Source organism: Necator americanus, chromosome IV (assembly GCF_031761385.1).
Source record: "Necator americanus strain Aroian chromosome IV, whole genome shotgun sequence".
Classification (NCBI taxonomy): Eukaryota; Metazoa; Nematoda; class Chromadorea; order Rhabditida; family Ancylostomatidae; genus Necator; species Necator americanus.
Window position 1 is genome coordinate 32602076 of NC_087374.1, and position 15403 is coordinate 32617478.

The window sequence follows — 15403 nt, forward strand, 5'->3', positions numbered from 1 at the left end:
ACTTTATTTACCGGATTTTGACATTTTTTCTCAGAATTTGAGGCTTACCGTTTATAGTAAAATATTCCGATCGTAGATGCAGTTAGATGCTCATTTTTTCGTAAAATCATCGCCATAAGGAATCCGGAGATGACGAAAAACCTACAAATGAAAGCCTTCAATTAGATTCAATCTTCTTATGCCAAAATGTTGCTAAAAACGACCTACGCGTCTACTCCAATATATCCATTCGGAAAATAAGTGGGGAAAAAATGAAATAAAACCACTGCTATGATCGCCCAACCACGTAAACCTTGTATATCGTTCCTTTTCATAGAATTCCTCTGATTTGTTGCATTCTCCATTCAAGAATAATTTTCTTAATGAATATTACATAGTGTTTTAACACAAAATAATGATTCAATGTTTAAACAAGAACAAGAAGTGAAGGGAGCGAAAAAATAATCTTCAAACTCAAAGTGAGAGGAAAATTCAAATCAAATCGACAGCGATAGCCCTGCTGCCTTGCATACGTTTTTTTTTTTTTAAAGGAAGTAACAGATTTTTCAATTTGATTACTAGTGATTCGTGAAAATTCCAACAATTTATTGTGGAATTTGGATTCCTAAAGTTTCACGATCATTCAATTATTTTTAAGAATACTTTCAATTATTTTCCTGTTAAATTACTTTTATCAAAAATACTTCAAAAAGGGAACAGAAAAAGTAGGAATAAGGACAGATGAAGGAAAGAAATGCTCAGAATACTTCCGCCTCATACTGTAAGAACAACATAATTTCTTAATAAACAATCTTTTTTTTTGTTTTCTTTTATTCTGTCTCAGACAAAAATCTCTCTGTTTTCCTTCTGTTCGTTTACTATTGAATGAGTATATGAATGAGTAAACAAATAACACTCTAAATATGTTGTTTCTGGAAGCTTAGCACAATTACTAGTAGAAAGATAGGTGAGGAAAAAATAAATACAGTACCAAAAGAAATATGTATTGCGAAGGGAACTTTCACTATGTAATTAGAAACGTAAATGTAACCACATAGTACTCGTTTCGAATCTAGTCCATACGAATCTTATCTGAACATGTTCTCCGCGAGAGCGGGAAGCGGAAACGTTTTTTTGGAAAAGGATTTTAGAGGGTTGTAGATTATCTAACCGTCGAATAATAAATTAATTAATTAATAAAAGCAATTTAATAATAAAATAAATTCGATCATAATAAAAAAACAGATTCATGTGAGGTTGTTCTGTACTTGTTCTCCTACTTATCTCCTCGTCAAGATTATTACGTAGTAAATGCTAGTATTATCCAAATAACTCTATCGCTATTTTATGGCTCGGATTCAGATCTCGTAGATTTGTGGTAAGGCATCTTCCTCAGCTGAAAGTTTTAATCGTTGTAACTTCTAGGAATGGTGTCAGTTTGTTCTGAAGCGTAGCAATCATGTTTATAAGTACTTTGACGAACTAAAACGCAACGTATCACGAAATTGACGTGACACGGAAATCTCCGGAAAAAGGGTGTAGTTCGGATTGTCGATTGCGGAAACGAGCTTAACCCCGCTCATATTCGCTTAATCTTCTTCGAAAATAGCTTGAAGAAGGCGTTTATTCCTACGATATACTTGAAAAGAGACCACATTTCTTTCGCTTTCATTAGCGAGCGATCAAAAATCAATTAAAAGCATCACTCCACGAATCTGAGGTGGTACGGATTACAGGTGGAGTATTCGTATACGGGATCGTGGATTATGGAGAGGGGGGTGAACCCGTCCATTTCTTCCTAATTGCCGTAAAAACGGCCCGGCGGATACGGCTTCGATCGTTCGGGCGCGCTATTTTCTAGAGTGAGTTCGATTGGAGCGCGCCAGTCTTGTGCGGCGCCGCAACTTCCGGGTCGTTTTTTACGGCAATTAGGAAGAAATGCACGTAATTACCCCCCTTTCCATAATCTACTGTCCCGTATACGAATACTCCACCTTCCTCCTGAAATCCGTACAACCTCAGATTCGTGGAACGATGCCTTTAAGTCTTCTCGACTGGATATTCAAGCAAAACCAACGATAGGGGGGAGGGGGAGGGGGGGGGGGGGGGGTTGAGAGGGGAGGAACGCATACAAAAGGAACGGGTGCGCGTTCTCGCGACCCCGTAGGCACTAAAGCGGTTCCCACGCCGTTTTCAGGACGATTAGGCAGAACTGAGCGCGGCCAAGCTCATGCTGGTAGTCTACAACTCGACCTTTACGCTCTTCTGAGACCTTGACCATTTTTATTCACTTTTTTCGATTCTTAATACCATGGCCATTTTTTGTCAGACGAATGCACTGAAAAAATTCTGCTTTTTTTTTCTCGGCTTAGACAAAACAAATAAGTGCTCATTTAAAGTCCTGGAGGTTTCTTTCCATGCTTGGGAACACACTAATTCACAGCAACTTGAATCCTAGAACAAAAGAATCAACAGTCTATCCCATCAACGGCTGCCGACTACTTTGGTGACTATATTGTTGATTGAAATATCATTGTAAATAAATAAATAATCAAAATATATTGTTAAAAAATAATATTAGAAAACTCCATTCACGACTTTCATTAATATAATACTGAATTATCAATTAATATTATTAATATTAATGATATTAGAAACGTAAGGAAGGAACTTATAATACAGCCTAATACAAACCGTTTATAGTAAAAAAAAAAACAAACAAAAAAAAAACAAACAAAACCCATGCATGAGTAGTTTATTACTGCTAACGTAATAAAAATAATTACAGAAAACAACAAAGACAATAATTTAATTCTGAAAATGAAATGAGCTAGGCGTTTTAAGCAAGCTTTCACACTGTTTCACATCAAGACATGCCGAGGTATTCATATTGATTTGATCCAGAATTGAAATCATTGTCCTTCGTAGAAATGCCCATAATCAAGTCTATCAACGCTGATCGGCAAATCCTCAAACGTAATTCCAGCCTCTCTCGCAACAATTCCAGTTGTAAAAATGTCATCTACCTAAAATTACTAAGTTTTCCTCCAGAAAAAAAAAGAAAAAAGAAAATGAAAACGAACCACCAAAACCCACCCAAAAGAATGGCACATTATTGGACTCGTCGCGTAGTGTGGCGACTGTGGACGGGATAGCGACATACATGTCACCGAGGCAATATTCCGGAAAAAATTTATATGGATATTCTTCCATTGTAATATACCTAAAGGAATTAGAGAGCATTTTTTCTAGAAAAAAATCCGCGTAGTGTCGGGATTACCGCGTATAGGCACAGTTATTATTTTTGAAAAATGAATTAATTCTATAGTTGGGGTCGGGGTGGGACCATTCTATGGTAATTATTCTATAGTTTTTCTATAATATTCCAAAATAATTCTATAGTTGGGGTCGAGGTGGGTGGCAGTAGCGCGGATCCTTACCCAACCGCTACGCTCTACCGCGCCGCATCGAGCGCAGTCACTTGCGCAACTGTCCGTGGCTCATGTCGTTGTGACCTGACTATATATAACAGTAATTATAGTGGTTCAATCACAACAGAGTAACCAATTGGATTCGTTTTTTATAATATTTCAATGATCTTTTGCAAACACGACATGATACGCTAGAAAAAGTGATATAGGGATTTAATTAGGGATCCGTGCACTAATCGACGTGCACTCACTGTTCAATATGTACGCTCAAAACGACATGAAACACAGTGCAGTCGCGTAAGCGGCTGCGTTTGATGCGGAGCGCTGATGATTACAGCTGAAATCAAGGTGGGACCATGGCGAACTGCAAAAATAGGTGGCGGCAGCGAAGGTCCTTATACAACCGCTACACGCCGCCTCGAGCGCAGCCACTTACGCAGCTGTCCCTGGTTCATGTCGTTATAAGTCTACTATAATTCTTCTACGTATCAATATGAATAATGAAAGGAGATGAATTGAAGGCAGTATCGGTTTTGACGTGGTGCGGAATCCACAGCAAACGGGGAGAGTTCGGCTGGTAGATTGTGGAATTCAGCGTAGTTCCGCCCTTCTTTCAATAATCCCCGTAGAAAAAAACATCATGGACGACGAATTTTCTCTAGAAATTTCAGTTGCAGCGTGCCATCCTTTGTACGCGCCGCGTCGAAGTGCGAGCGGGTGAAGATCAATGATTTCTCATCACAACCTGATTCAAATGAAAAACCAATGAATAAGCTGCTAAGGGCGCCGAAACATGCGCATAGAGGCGCGTTCTAACGTACCTCGTAGGAATTAAAGCGGTTCTCAAGCCGTTATTCACGACAATTAGGGTAGGATTAGCGGAACTACGCTTGGTTTCGCAATTCACTACCTAAACTCTATGTTTTTACAGTGAGTTCAGCACCACGTCAAAATTCGTGATACGCTGTCTTTAAGTTGAGAGTTTTACTTTAGAATTCTAATGTTGTACTGTTGTAACAACGATTACCGTACCAATCGCTAGTATTATCCCGTAGAGGAGTGGCTCTTCTTTTAGTTTGACAGTATAAAATGTTCTGTTCCAAATCGTTCTTGGACAAATAATCGAATAGAAGCTCAACATTCCAAGCAACATCGCCATCAACTCGTATAAAAGCTCGCACATTTGTGCAGAATTGGCTAATGAAATGAGAGTGTGCGTAGGTCTGAACGAGGTCTCTAAAGATTCCGGTTGACTACATCCTTTGAAACAACAGCAATAAAATAGAATATACCTTCAACGTCAGATTTCTACGTGTATCCAGAAAATCAGCCTGCAAGATGTCACCGTATCTTTTGTGCTCGTTCACTACAGCTGCATTTACGGTAGCATCCAAGGAAAATCCAACAGGGAAGAGCAACGTGAAATTGAACTGAAATTAAGTTTAATTATTCACTGAAATCGGTCAAAGACAGAGAAGAAGGGATTTGTTGATAATAGATCAAATAAGCGTATTAAATATGAACCGCTTGTACGTATAGTTGGAAAGTTTAGGCGAAGAGTTCTCGACCGAACGAAAACTCGTCCGCGACGATTGTCGCGTGTCTGTATTCGCCGGTGCCACCGTAAAACACTCGCGCGACGAACAAATCAATTAAATTCGCCACTTTGCGCGAAATAATGATCCAGCGCACTTTTTGCGATCATGCGGAATCAAAACCTCTTGCTAACCGCATACGGTTGCAAAAAAAAAACTCGTTGACCATTGTGCAAATACTTATGTTCACAATTTTTTTTCAAAAAGTGAAAAAAAGAAAAAGAAAAAAGGTGACTGCTGTATTTCGTACGTGACTCTGAGTGCAATTTACACTTTAGAAATTGGAAATGAAAAGTCAAATATAATGAAATAAAATGAAAATCGAAAATTTCCAACCTCACACTATGTAGATTTTTTTTCTGTTTGTCTTTTTCCAGTTCTAACAACGGTTCAACACCGATACCTTTCTAGCGTAGCTGCCAATTTGTTCACGAATGAAATTTCTCCTCGAAGCGTCTTCTACTCTGGTCCGATATGAAATGAGATAGCTGTAGTTCTTACAGAAGTCCATGTTAGGAAAGAGGATAAATGAAGGGTTGTAGCCAAGCTGGAATCGAAGAGCTTCTGATTAATAAATACTAAAAACTTGATGAAAAGATTATGGAAAATACGCGATAAGAAAACCACGTCTCCGCTGGAATCACTGACTGTTTGTTGTTGTTGTTGTTGTTGTGTTTGCGTGACACACTCGGTTGGCATTCTTCTCAGTTCCAGATAGAAGAGCACACTAATAAGTATCAAGAAGAAGGACTGTGAGATTAATTGCCTGGACGAATGTGAGCAAAGAGACATTTTCTCTGAAAAACTGTATTTATTTTCTGTTCCTAGTGAGAATCCTAGCGATATGCGGGCAAATGAAAAAAAAAAAACGAGAAAAAAGTAAGAAAGAGCAGAAATCGAGGAGTAAGGTACCGCTGTTTAGTGCACAGGATTCAACGATCCGTAAGCGCTGGCACTTGTGCGTGTGCATGTTCGGTTGAAGAAGGGTTTCGAGGTGTTAACCGAAGTTTCAGCAGAGCTTTGCCACGCAGTTCTTTCCTACCTTTTTCGGGCACGTGCTTTGATCTTATAAGCAGAAAATCATATAATTGACGAGATCTCTCCAGGAGAGGATAGGGTTCATGGTGTGGATTAAAAGTACGAGCGTGACTATGCTCAATTCCCCCTAAACATTCTAAAAAATGGCGTGAGAAACGGTCATCCTGTACGAACTTCCCTACAAGGCACGTTATAACGCGCCAGACTTGCACACGCGCCACATCTCTAAATGAACAGATGATGATTATGATAAGGTTTTCTCAGCTGCCTATTCGAGCAGGCCATTAGATAAGCCGTTGCGGGTCCCGGTGCGTTCACAAAGGTTGCGTTCTAAAGTGACTCGTAGGAAAAAACGACCACTAGGACCGTTTCCCACGCCGTTTCCAGGACATATGGAGGGGAATTGAGAGTGATCACGCGCATACTCTTAATTTAGTCCTTTAACTCTATCCTTTCCTGGAGAGATGCCAACATCGTCAATTTCGTCGTACGCCGTCTTTAAAATGGTGAAATATCTTTTTCATAGTCAAAAATTTGAAGATTTTAGTATTCAAGCTGTGAGCCTACGCCGATCTTGGTTCGGATGGCAGCGGTCCGTGTTCGATTGCACAACAGCAGAAAAACTGGAGTGTTCGTCTATTCAGGAAATGGCGCGTGTATTTACGGTCTCGTTGCGGTTGTTCAGGTAAACATGAGCATCAGAGTTTTCGATTGAATAATGCCGCTTATGACTCCAGCATCTTCCTTCATGTTTTTTGAGAAAATATTTTATTTGTAGCGGTGAAATGAAGATCTTTGTAGAAGATCATTGATATACTACAAATTAACTGATTTTCATTGTTTATTTGTGAAATTTGTGGAGTGAAATGACACCAAAATGAGCGGAGATTAAAGAAGACCAAGATCATCCGGAAACCATATCTTATGTTGTGCGCCTAATCCGCCAGCGATCGTAAAGATCTAGTCTACATCTCAATTCGTCGATTTCATAGCTAACGAGTTAAAGTAGTTATGATCTTAGAGATACGTACAGATGTAGATGAAGAATTCTCATAAGAGGGGCCGGCAAGTAGGTTATAGTGAGAAATTTCTCACCCGCAACGCTTTACGGACAGAGGAGTACCGAATTCTTTGTAGGAGTTGCTGTAAATCAGATATAATAGGGGAGAAGGAAGATTTCTGAAAACTCAGCTCTTCCATGTTTGTCACCCTCAACTTCCTTTAAAATGATCTTCGACATGATAAACCACAAAAAAATTGACCATAAAAAAAAAGAATCTACTCCTCCCAGGAGTATTTCCGCAAAATTTTTCAGGGATGGGATTTTTGCCGTTGGAAAATCACATGTAGGTTATCATATGAACGTAGTTTAAAAAATTGAAAATAGTTAACTAGTTAAAAAAAAAGTGGATCGATTGTGTGAAAAAAAGTTGTTGAGGGAACACAGAGTATAAAGTGACCGGCGGCGATCAGTAGGAAATCTTTTCACCTAACGATGATCCGGACAAGATTCCCGTTAAAATTACCACCATTCCATTACCATTCCCATGAATCAACTAATTATTTTTTATATTTCATTCCTATTTTCATCTTTTCATTTATAACACACGTAAATTATAGCCGTGTCGATAGTAGCGAACACCGCAATTCTCCTCGTACAATCAATATCTACCAAAAATTAGACTATCATTGTTAACGATGATGAACAGGGATGGAGTCGAGAGGTTGTGATCCTCTATCTAGTCGTGCATCCTGGAATAATTGCTCTAGTAGAAACGTTTCTTTTCATTCTCGTCACGATTTTTCTCGCTGCTTGTCCTTATTTTCTTATTTTAAGTTGTTCTCCACATAGGTGATTCGCGTTATTTCTCATTTTTCTACGAATTTGACTTCAAATAGTGCCTATTTGAGGTCTAATCATTTGAACGTTTGATGTTCGTGTGCACTTGTTTCTTTTTTCACATATAATGTTTGCTTCTCTCTATTCAAGGAGATAGGAAGTGAGTGCATCTGCGAACGATTCAAATACATTCGAATCCTTCATCGCCAAGTAACCAGAGATCGATGATATGACTGTTTTTAACAAGTACAGGGAACAAGATCTACAGAACCTTCGAAAACATCAGTGACCCAACGAATACAAAAAATGCACCACAGAAATGAAATATATTGAAAGGATTACCAAAAACTGAGAAGGAAACAAACAGAGAGATAAATTTTCGAAGTGAAATAACCATAGTTACATTCAGTGAAGTGGTTAGTGCTGTGAGACGATAGACGTTATTGATGCAGATGTATCTAAATTGCACAGTTTAAAGAAAGTAGATAATCGTGACAAATTGATAATCTCATTCCGAGAAAATACCAGCTAAAATGATAGAAATAAACTCACTGTAAGATGCATATTCCAAAAATGTTCGCCCACGCAACTGGTATAATTAGGTCGTAACCAAACAAATTCAATTGCTCGGTGTTGTTAGCTGCATGGAAAGCTTCAGTGATCTCACCGCCAAGAAGCAAAAAGCCGGGTATGGAAAGTGTATGCTGCAAAAAGAAGTAAGACATCATCAAATATTGCGCGGCAGCATTTTAAGCAATATAGATACATCGTTGTGTGTTTTTCTGGAGATTTTCACATTTACTACGTCCGATAGTTAGATCATAGATGTGAAAGGGCAAAAATGTAGTTGGGAGGAGGGGCACTCCGAAGCGCCCTTATTTCCCGTGGCTCTAACTTACTTTTTTCTCTTGGTAACCTTAGTTTACATATCATATATCCACTAAGACTAATTCTTAGGCCTTAGAACCGCGAATGATTTGATTATCCACTTCGAAGATAAGGGCGCCACTGAATGCCCTCCAATTACATTTATCTCTGCGAAAATTGGAACCCGAGCTCCGACGCCTTTCACTTTTGGTTGGTGAAGCGACCCGCTTCACTTGAGCTGTACCTCATGGGTCTAGCTCATGGTCCCTTCACCTGAGCAAGGTCCGGTTCCTCACTACCTCACCTATGAGTTAGGTATCCATCCAAAACTTAACAGATATGTTGATTCATATGAGTACTTTCTGATCCAGACCTTTTCCACCGTATATCTTATGAGTAAAATTAAGGTTCTCACATTTGAATACATTATTAGTTTAACTTCGACCAAATATTAGCGTTAAGAAGAAGCCGTACTTTTGTGATCGAATACTCGAGAAAACTCAAATGTTCTAATATGTTCAAATTCGAGGAACAAAATGAGAAAAAAAAGCAAAAGGAAAATAAAGAAAGAAAAAGACGTAGATCTACCGCTCTCTAGATCATCAGGTCACGCGCAGAAAAACTGCGAGAAGAAAGAGCCATGGTTCTTTGTGTTGAACGGTTACGAGACCTTAGCTCCTCATTCAAGCATCTTGGTTTATTGCCTCCGTTATTATTCTCCGTATTCGATACTCATAATCCTCACGCTACATACAATTACCCAACATTTGAAGAAATCTCGCTGGTTTATTATTGTTATTCGCCGTTACTAGAGTTTGTATTAATAACAAACGGTTCTATTAGCCGATATATGAGATTAGGAATGAGGCAGTCGCCTGGCTCTTTGCTCGATAGATATGGTCGGGACCGCGACCTGATTCAGGGAAACCTATACGCTTTCTGCCGCACCGCTACGTATTAGGGGAACCGCTATTTCTTAGGGCCAGTATTAGCACTGGTGGCTATAATTTCACTTGGTGAATGCAAATAGATGGGTTTCATCATTATTAAATCTTTCGCGATACTGAAGATAGACTTACCACCATGAACATAGATTCCTTCGCATGTTTTCCGTGCACTTTGTACATGTCTTCTTGGCAAACTCCAAGGTATGCGCTTAACATCAGTGCGACGGTGAGCAGCGCAACTCCTAAATAATTTCAGTAGGAATACTATCATCTTATTATTCATTCTATCCATTTATTGCAAAAAAAAAAAGAAACTGTAAACTAAATGTTGTAGTAGTTCAGACTATCTTTCTTCTTCACAAACACCTTGCACAATTCCAGAAAACAAAAATGAAATCTTCTCAATTCTCATACTTCCAAAAATTATGCGAGATATTTTCGTGTGCAAAAATTAATTAGCTCCTTACCGATGAAGAATGGCGGGATGCCAAAGAATTCAACATCAGAAGTTGATGTGGACGGTTTTCTTTCATAACTCGCAAGTGTGAAGATAACAATTCCACCGGTGACAATAAATACAGAAAATATTTCCCTTGGAGTATATACATGTCCTCGCAAGGTAAAACCAAATATAATATTCGCTAGTAGGGAACCCTAATGAAACATTATAAAGAACAAGAAACATACGGCTATACGTTTGAGGGAAGTGTTGACAAAATACACCTACCGACTTAAAAATGATGAAGAGCGGAAAGTAGACATCGCACTTTATAGCATAGTTATTACAAAAATTCACAACAAAGAAAATACATACAATTTTGAGATATACCCTGAAAAGGCTGAAATTAAGATGTTTCGAAAACAAATGATGGATTGGAAACAGTATGGTTTTAATTTCAACTGATAGTAACTGAGCGATCAATGACATCTTTTCAACTATTAGATATTTAATGCAAACCAGTACTATAGCTGAATGAATCGACTATCTCCGCTCCGATATATAGTCAAGTTAAAACGACCTGAAACTTAGTGCAGTTGCATAAGCAGCTCAAAGTGGCTTCGTGGAGCGTAGAGAGTGGGATCGAAGAGAAACCCTCACTAAAACCACTAACCGCTGCAGTTCGAGTGAAGCTAGCGACAGTTCACCACAGTCCCAACTGCCAGCTCAACCGCGCCGCTTTGAGCGCAGCCGCTCACGCAATTGCACCAAACTTCAGAATGTATTAGTTCGACTGTTGGAAAGACTCACCCGCACAAATAGCGCTTCATGTATGTAGAAAAAAGACTCAATTGTTACTCTAGGAGCAGCAGAATCAAGAAATGCTGCAGTTTAAAATGAATAAGCCGAAGAAAATGTCTTCATCCGACTGACCGCAATGTCTATGCCTTGCTGTCCGATCTTGTTCCTCTATTATCTCTTACTGTGTCATTGCAGGCACCTAGTTAAAGACATTTTCGGCTGCTCATTACGATTAAGAACGCACCGTGTTGGAATTGCTTGTTTAACTCGGAGCATTTTTGAGTGGAAGATAAGGCCTTCTAGAGAGACAAATATACATGTGGCCAGAGTAAGAAGATTGAGGCTATTTTTCACTTCCCTGAAATAGAAATAGAATCTTTTTTTTGTCGTGGAAAATTTCAGTCTCCTAAAGAACTGTTGCAATAAAATAGAACTAACTATCCTAGTGACTACTATTTGTTTTGACGATTCAGTTTGTTATGCCACTTATTTTCACTAATATGTATTAATTGTGCGTCTGAAACTGGTCCTAACAGATTGAAGTTTCTAGAGACGTTTGGCACATTTCACATTATATTTCTCGCCAAAGTATCGGAAATACTATGAATATAATAAATCTTAACTACAAATTCGAGGTGAACATCTGTTTTAAAGGTATCACCCTACGCATCTGCGGTGGTGCGGATTTCATGTGGAGTATTCGTATACGGGATCGTAGATTATTGAGAGGTGGATGATTCCGTCCATTTCTTGCTAATTGGCGTAAAAAACGGCCCGGAAGATGCGGCATGTGCATACGGCTGGCGCGCTCCAATCGAACTCGTTGTAGAAAATACGGCGCCAGAACGCTCGAAGCCGTATCTTCCGGGCCGTTTTTACGGCAATTAAGAAGAAATGGACGGGATCATCATTCTCTCCATAATCTACGATCCCGCATACGAATACTCCACCTGAAATCCGTACCACCTCAGATTTGTGGGGTGATACCTTTAATCCAGTTTAACATGACTCACCTTTGCAGCATCTCAACCCCAGCCTGGCATCCAACGCAGCCGGCTAACGTTGCCGCTACAGTTTGTGCCAGCATTGCAGGAAAAAACAGTAAAATATAATACAAACAGAGTCTAACTGCAATAAAATGACCATTTTCAAACGTTGGAAACGAAGGGGGAAAAGAATCATTTTTAAGATATGAAAAATCATCTCGTCATCCAGAAGGAACAATCGGGATCATGATGAAGTGAAAAAAAACCAGAGGACTCGAACTGACTTCATATTTTTTTCCGATAACTAACTTCCAAAAAAGTACGTGAAGACACTTCAAACTTATACCACGGATAAATTCGATTCTGCCTATCAAACCAGGGATAAATGGGGAACTTAATGCTGCTTATCCAAGACAATTCAAATCAGCTTCTTTTCCAATGTTTTCATCCATAAAGCTTGATTTAGTACACCGCTCCATTCATCTCAGCGCCTTCTTTGTTTGACTATTTGATAAGTTTTCCTCTCTGCTTCCGGATAACAGCTAGATTTGAGTCATTTTATCATTTACGTTTATTGTTATGTTGCTTTTACTAACGCCGAACTGGTGTTATCTAACGTATCCGCTCTTTTTGTCTTCGTACTAAAGATAGTGTATCTCTAAACGATGCGTGGGTCTCTGTGGGACAGCATTAGAGTTTTTGTTGTAGACTAGGAGTATGACCTTAATTAATTACGCTTAATTCCCCCTAACCGTGCGGAAAGACGGTGTGGGAACCGCCTTAGCTTCTACGAGACACGTTAGAACGGGCCACGATTGTGCACGCTCCGGTTTCTTCGCGACCTATTCGTTATTATTATTTATCTATTCGCTATTATTTCCAATGCCGTCTTTCAGGACGTGAAGCGGGAATTTAGAATGGTGACACACAATTCACTAGATCACAGTAGGGGAGCAGATTTTGTTCCGGCGGTCGCGTCGCCACATTAGAGCAGAGCAGCCTTGGCGCAAGTTTCTACTGCTTTCCATTCACTTGTTGTGAGGCGGTGCAAAGTTACGTTCATGCTTCATTTTCTGTCCCTCATTGTTCCCTCATTGTTGTTCTTCTCATCAGTCTGGCCTCACTTTTTATACGCTATTGCTCCTTTTCAAATTTGTTGCTATGTTGCTTATGTTTAACAGGTATACTTCTTCTATAAACTCCAGTTGTTTTCTTTTCATGGCTTAACGTTTTTACCTTTTCGTTTCTTCAGAGTCTTACATATGTGTATCTTTACTTCCGATACGCTCCTGCTCGTTTTTGAAGTTCTCACACCTACGTTGCCTAATTGAAAGTAGTTAGTTAGAAGATATATTTTTTAAAAAGAAACTCCTGTTGTTTTCTCTTCAGACTTAACAGACAACAGATTTAACACTTTTACCTTCTGGCGTCCCTAGACATGTTGATGTTGGAAACGACAAGAAACAAGAGAAGATAAAAACGTAAAGCTATGAAAAGAAAACAACAGGACTTTACAAAAGATGCATACCTTTTGAATATAAACAACGTGGCGATAAACTTGGGCTAAGAGAGGTAATGTATCGAAAGTAAAGCTACATTTATGTAAACAACGACTCTGAAGAGACGACAGAAGCTGAAATGCAGACATGAAGAGAAAACGACGCGAGTTTATAGAAAAAAAAACATCTCTAATATAAGCAACGTAGCAATAAATCTGAAAAGGAACAATAGTGTATAAAAAGTGAAGCTAGACTGATGAAAGGAACGGCGCTGAAGAAACGACAGAAAATGAAGTAGGAACATAGCTTTGCACGGCCTCACAGTATTGAATAGTAAGCAGTAGAACCCCGGGGCGAGGCTGCTCTGCTCTAATATGGCCCGCCGCGACGCGTCCGCCAAGACAAAATCTGCGCCACTATTGTGTTTTAGTGGCTGCTTGACTAAACACAAACTTGTACAGCACATACCGAACTCTATGTTTTCGCACAGAGACCTCAAAATCGACAGTTTCGTGATATGTATCGTTTAATTCATCTTTCTTTGGAATGCCAGCTTCTTATTTTCATTTTTGGTAAAATTCTTACTTTCTTCTTACGATCGAGAAACTAACTGCAAACAGTACGTAAGTCTGGAAAGTGCTTCAGTACATTTTACTGTTTTTTTTCGATATTCTGATGAATTTCTTTGAGTGGCACATAGTCATATGAAGTGTACAGGAACACGTTACGAAAAGTGCACCATTTCAATAAGTGGATCCATGAGTCATTACATCAATACTTCACCACGGATTTTTCTTGCTTTGCGGCGCAAAGTGTAAACGCAGCCTTTGAACTCCTAATGTTGCGTTTTCAAAGATGATGACCACACTAGACTGAGAAAACGTACGTAATGAGGTAAAAAGGGAAAGAGACAGCGACAAGCAGGTAGAGCTACTTATATGAGCGGTCCGTGCATAAAATATCGGTTCGATAGAAAACTTAGTTGTTTTGTAGGCAATCAAGCCGTGACATGCAAGATAAGCAGAAGAAAATATGACAGCAGCGTAGACCGAACCGGTGTATGTGTACTGCATGATGGAACAGTGTAAACAATTTTGCATAGGTATATTTTCAAATATTAAGACTAATCTAATCTTTCTCGAACAAAACACATCTTTAAAGATGAATAATCTTTTATTAGCACATGAACGTTTCGTTGACATGTGAAAAATCACAATTACGTTGGCTGTCGTACAAGTATATGTGGAAGAAAAAACTCATATTTAACACAGGTGAGAAACCAGTAAAGATTGAACCCCGCTTAGCTCTCTGTCCTCAAATTTGGAATGAACAGTTATGTTTCGTTAAGGACACAAAACTTTGTGGGGTTTCTAAATCACAAAGCGAACTTTTTAAATATGTAATAAGAGTTGACTAAAAATAAAGGCAAATCACATGCTGTTGGTGACGAGGATGGTAGCGATGTATCGAACTGCTAGATAATAAAAAAAATTGTAATTTTGTGAGCTAGCCAATTAAATGTGAAGAGTTCACAGCGGAACCACTAATTTGCTAGTTTTTGGAGAATCCTGTGAATTTCGAGGGTCCAATGCAGTTGTACAATCCGAAAAAAAAAACCGTTTTCAAGCAAGAGTACATAGTTTTGGTCTTGAATAGGAAATGACAACAGCAAGCCTTACGAAAAAAAGAAAGAAACGCCCAAGTAAAAATGAAAAACACCGTAATAATAACGATTGGCCACGTGAACACGAGTAAGCGCTTACATAAAAGTGATCGCCACGTAACCATACACTATTAAAAAAAATCGATAATAAATTAAAACGGCATCTTTAGCGTTACAGTTAGAATCGGTATCAACATCAGTATCACAGCTGGAGATCCGAGACCGCAGAAATGTATAATACCAGGGTGAAAAACTAAGTGCCTAATGGATTACAAGAAAAAATAATCACCAGAATAGATAAATCTCGTAAGCAAAGGA

The 15403-nt window shown here is 39.0% G+C and overlaps 1 protein-coding gene across 1 annotated transcript; it reads right to left on the minus strand.

Moving 5' to 3' along the window:
* Positions 1 to 2891: 2891 nt before the first annotated feature.
* Positions 2892 to 12024, minus strand: RB195_003487 (uncharacterized protein; the record flags this gene model as incomplete). Its single annotated transcript, XM_013451007.2, has 11 exons — positions 2892 to 3005; positions 3076 to 3202; positions 4443 to 4633; positions 4703 to 4840; positions 8278 to 8341; positions 8436 to 8587; positions 9830 to 9939; positions 10165 to 10351; positions 10425 to 10527; positions 11182 to 11295; positions 11951 to 12024. The coding sequence occupies 11 exons, from the start codon at positions 12022 to 12024 to the stop codon at positions 2892 to 2894; spliced, it is 1374 nt and encodes a 457-aa protein (XP_013306461.2).
* Positions 12025 to 15403: the final 3379 nt, after the last annotated feature.